At 32.2% G+C, this 5,218-nt stretch overlaps 1 protein-coding gene across 1 annotated transcript; it reads right to left on the bottom strand.

The window, feature by feature from the left end:
* Window positions 1-1,273: 1,273 nt before the first annotated feature.
* Window positions 1,274-3,346, bottom strand: LOC108909447 (protein charybde). Its single transcript, XM_018713786.1, has 3 exons — window positions 3,184-3,346; window positions 2,270-2,624; window positions 1,274-2,020 (listed from the first exon to the last, which is right to left on the bottom strand). The coding sequence occupies exons 1-3, from the start codon at window positions 3,227-3,229 to the stop codon at window positions 1,936-1,938; spliced, it is 486 nt and encodes a 161-aa protein (XP_018569302.1). The 5' UTR covers window positions 3,230-3,346; the 3' UTR covers window positions 1,274-1,935.
* Between the last annotated feature and the right edge of the window lie 1,872 nt (window positions 3,347-5,218).

Raw genomic sequence — 5,218 nt, 5'->3', positions numbered from 1 at the left:
TTTAGCTACTAACACTTGAAACAAAATAGTTAGACAGAGTTATAGGCAAATGTTAGACCAAAGGCTCCTATATTTGCTAATATCGATATTTTATACAGGGCATTTTTTATAATATTTTTAGAAAATTTAAACTTGATTTTCTAAAATTTTTCAAATGGAACACCCTGTATTTTATTGTTCTATATTATTCACATATCGGTCCACTTCAACTTTTATTAAGCATGTTCTATATCTAAAATTGTTAGTTTTTAAGATTTAGCAACATTTCTGAAAAAACTTATTTTTTATTATTTTATAGAATACCAACTAATAAATATTAACTAATAAAATTAACTCAAAATGGAATGATAAATTATGAACTGACAAGTTGAGACAGTGTGACAGTTTTTTCTAAAGCCATTTCGTGCGACCGAAACTAATAAAAATTAGGTTTTTCCAGAAATGTTGCTATATCTTAAAAACTAACAACTTTGGATGTAGAACATACTTAATAAAAATTGAAGTGGACTGATTTAAAAAAATTGAGAAAATAAAGTTTGAACTTTCTTAAAATGATCGTATTATAAAAAATGCCCTGTATAAAATATCGATATTGGCTAATATAGGAATCTTTGCCTAACATTTACCTATAACTCTTAATACAACTTCATCGAGGTCGTTTTTTCCAAAATTCTAAGAATTTTGTACATAACTTGGCAACCCCGCACTAAAATGTTAAACTGTTTATATTGCCATTTATAAAATGTAATATTTAGCGTGTCCCGTTTTTACTCATCGTCCTGTGTGTTTCAAACTAATTTTGTCCTTTAGGTTTTTTGATTCTGTACAACTTTTATATAAACTTTTTTCCTGTATTATGAATAAAAAGTGAGTTATTTTACTTTCTCACACTAATGGCCTACAATAGGTACTGTTTGTTCAAACTATCCATTATTTTACACCAGGATGATCTATAATAACTTCAAAGCACATTCGTCAAATAGATCTAGATATATTTGTGTATACTTAGAGCCAGTGTTAGGAGGTAAACCACCTTACAGCTCCTATGCCAAAAGTCTTCGCAGTTTTGGCTGCCTCCCAAGACAGTTGTTTTTTCCACGTACAATGATATACTGCATTGTTTATACAAGCTACAGGGCCTTTAAAATTATCTTTGCACACAAGTTTTGTCAAATAACCTTCGATACAGAAAAATATTTTTTCCCCACAATCTTTTTGTCTTTATTTTTTTTTTTTTTGGAGTGTTTGAGGGTACTGATTAAAAGTCGGTGAATAATATTTGATAAAAATTTATTTTTTTGTTTTTTTTTATAAAATTTTTATATAAAAAGCTCTGTACAGACTTCTGTACTATCACACATCAGCGATAGAAAAACATAAAAACCTACATTTAAAATGTACAAAAACCTATTCCTATGTGTAGTCAAACTACATGGATTTGAGATCAAATATTTTCAAAAAAGTTTGGCGTGAACCCGACAAATTAATACTGTATTTTTAGCTCGATTTGTTTCGATAAAACAAACGTTGAGCCTTAAAGGAAAATTTGTCGGTTCCACATCAAACTTGAAAAAAAAAGAAAACTTAACCAAACGAAAGTTAACGTACCAAACTAATATCACAAACAGATAAAAGAACAAAATACTTTTTTAAAAAATAATAATTTATACACACATATCACAACTTCAGATGGTTTTTTTAAAAAACCAACTAAAAGCTTGGTCGTCACATCGTTTTCGTATTGCTTGCTTAAAATCTAGCTCATCTTTCAAAATACTATCACTTATTTTGTTATAAACTATATACCTAATATATAAAAACAAAATTAAAGAAACGTTCATACAATCTTACGAAACAATCATGATAAAATATATTCTGATTGAAATACTCATTTTGTTAAACCTAACTCAGTCTTTACGCAATGTACTTTTGATTTCAATCACTTGTCGAACGGTATAACTTCTTCTTCTGCAGACCGTACTCCGGACTGATCATCACTGTGCCACCTCTGGTGATTTTTCTGTAACAAGGAAAAAAAAATTAGTTTGGAAACAAAACACAGCTCCCAAAAATTTAGATCAAATGAAATCATTCATTCATAGAAAATCAATTAGTAAAATTTTGACGGACACCAAAAGATTTGATCTGATACATAAAAGAATTTTAGTGTTAATTGTTATTTTGGTGTTCACTAAAAATATTGCTCTGCACATTAAACATATTTTTACCATACACCAAAAAATTTTTGACCACAATAATTTCTACTTACTTTAAAAACTGTGGCAGGAACGAGTTCCATCCAGCGGCCTGCTTCAGGGTCAGATAGACCTCGAACGTCGAGGGGGTGGTAGGGTCGCACTTGATGGTGCTGAGCCTAGTCTTTAGCTCCTCCGCCTCGAAGTTGATGTAGAGAGTGCAGCCTTTCAATCCGCAAGGTTCCACATCTGCCAGTTGGAACATATCTTGGGCTATGGCTCTCGTCAGACCGTTCGGCAGGAGGACCTCACCTACGGAAAGGTGGGTCCTCTTAGCAGTCCTGAGCTCCGCCTCCAAGCGCTTCGAAAGCGCTTCAATCAAGGAGGTTTCCTCCGACTCGGGAAATTCGCTGTACTCCCAGTCCGATTCTGAAACAAAAAATATCAATTTTTACAAACGTGTCAAAGTGGTTCGATGGATAGAAAACAACCTGCGATTTCGGTTGGATTGGAAAGTTTATTTAAAGCGAGGAGAAACTTTGTGTTGCTAGGCACAGCTTTTTCGAGGTCAGCTAGGGTCATAGCCGGCTCGATTCGAGCGTTGCTTAAACCGGCAAAAATTACACCTTGCCATGAAATTATATTTTTTAACCTTCCGATTGTTTCAAAAGATAAATGGATGGCTTTGCAGGCCGGTACTTGTTGCGGCGTTTCGTAATCTGTTTGTTGAGATTCGAACGCTGAAGAAAGTTGGAAAATTAAACTAGCTCGATAGGTTTGTTTCTGGCAAAACAGTTTTTTTAGTGACTAAAAGCTTGTTTCATTTCCGATTCCGACTGTATATCGTAATGCTCAATTTATTTTTTCCCAGTTTTATATCGTATTACTAACGTTCAATAACTTGTAAGGACAGTTTTATATTTTTAAGTTAAAAATAAAAAATGGAAAGTGGGGTAAAAAATTCGGAAGTAAATAGAACGATGCTTACCTTCAGGGTTGCTGTACTGGAAATTGTTAACTGGTAAAACTTCCATGTTTTCACTGAATATCACAAATTGTTCTTGTATGAAAATACCGGCTACCGGTTTTTCTGTAACTTCGCAGAGCGCCTTACTCTTTCACTGTCTTGCAAACTACTATCAGATAATCAGCTGTTCGCTTTATTTATAAAGTTACAGTCCCCCACTTACGATTCCGGCCGCCGAACGCGACTCGGCCGGGTCCGCAAAAGCCGTGCCTACGTGATCCAACACCCATCATACGAGCTGGAGAAGATAGAGATAATATAAACGTTTCTTTGTTTGAATGTGAGACGATTTTTAATTATTATTACCAATTTGCATCGGGACGAGCTGAAAAAAAAGGTGAAAAGCTTGCCCCGTCCTGAAGAAACCGTAAACCGGGACTGAAACTCAGCCTTGGTGGACTATTATGCGTTGCTGTTACAAGATTAGAGAAATCTTAGTAGTTCGATGTTCTTTTTTTTCTGGGCGATGATTAAGCCCCGCTAACTTGATTTTAGCTTATGTAAGTGGAATACGTGTAGCAGGCCGGTCGTTTTATGTAAGTTCCGAGTTGGCAGGTAGTTTGCACTTTTGATGTTTACGGCAGTAAATTTTTTGCAAACATGGAACTACTGTTTCGTAAATATATTTACGGGGTATGGACCTGGAACAGCTTTTCCAAGGTTGCTGACTGTTTACAGATTATTTTTTTATGGTATTTTAAACAGATGTGTATATTGTACTAAATCAATTTTATCTCAAAAGGAATATTGAAATGGTTTTACAAACAATTTTTATCATCATAGGCTATTAATTATATTATTTTAAAAGGATATTATTATTAACGTTCAAGATATTTTATTACATGAATAGTTTAAATGGTCATTTTAGATGAAAAAACCGTGGAGTGCTATTAAATTAGAGGGTGGAAATTGGGGATGGGGTGAAAATGCACCCCTTTCAGTTTTTTAATTGTAGTTCGAAAACGAAGCAAAATTTCGCTATAGTTCATAGGAAAAATTATTTAGAGAATTGAATTTCCCATCGNATTGAAGATAGGGGTGAAAATGCACTTTTGCAGTTTTTTAAATATAGCACGAAAACGAAGCAAAATTTCGGTATAGTTCATAGGAAAAATTTTGTAGAGAATTGAATTTCCCATCGAAATGGATTTAAAAAATTTAAAAGAAAAATTTTATGCAAAAAATCGTTAATAAACAATTTAAAAAAAGCAAATATGTAATAAGATTTTTTTTTACTTTTTTGCTCCTAAGTTGTGAAAATTTTTATTTATTACTAACAAATAAAACTTCAAATAATTTTTTATTAAGTAAAGAACCAATTTGTTGTAAAAATAATAAGAATTATAATCATTATGTTAAAAACGACGAAAATCTAAAAATTATTTAAGTTTGACCGGTTATAATTCAGTCAATGTTAGTTCAAAAACTTTTGAAAACGCATAATTTTGAAGGGAATCGCATCTAGTTTTTTTTGTGCAGCAATTTTCTTTCCCTACTTCTACTAAAAAAAAATAGTCAAAAAAGTAAAACAAAAACAAAAACTTATGTTTTGCTTTTTTTTAAATTGTTTATCTATGAATATTTGCATAAAATTTTTCTTTTAATTTTTTAAATAAGCCATTTCAATGGGAAATTCAATTCTCTACAAAATTTTTCGTTTGAACTATACCGAAATTTTGCTTCGTGTTCGTGCTATATTTAAAAAAACTGCAAAAATTAATTTTCACTCCTATCCTCAATTTTAACCCTCTAATTTAATAGCACGCGCGGTTTTTTCATTTTTAATGACCCTCTGAACAAGTCATGTGATGAAAATCCTTGAACGTCTTATTTCCTTCCTTTTTTGCAAAAAATGAGAATTAAAACGTGTAAAGGTAAACGCGACGAAAATCGAAAAATTGGCAAATTGTAAGTTTGAGCGGCCATAATCAACCAATTTCCATGTAAAAGTACTTTACAGCCTCTTATTTTGAAGGAAATTTTATCTACTTTTTTT

This window comes from Anoplophora glabripennis, unplaced genomic scaffold (genome assembly GCF_000390285.2).
Source record: "Anoplophora glabripennis isolate ALB-LARVAE unplaced genomic scaffold, Agla_2.0 scaffold472, whole genome shotgun sequence".
NCBI classification, from domain to species: Eukaryota; Metazoa; Arthropoda; class Insecta; order Coleoptera; family Cerambycidae; genus Anoplophora; species Anoplophora glabripennis.
The sequence above is the reverse complement of the archived record's forward strand: the minus strand, read 5'-3'. Positions and strand labels throughout refer to the sequence as shown.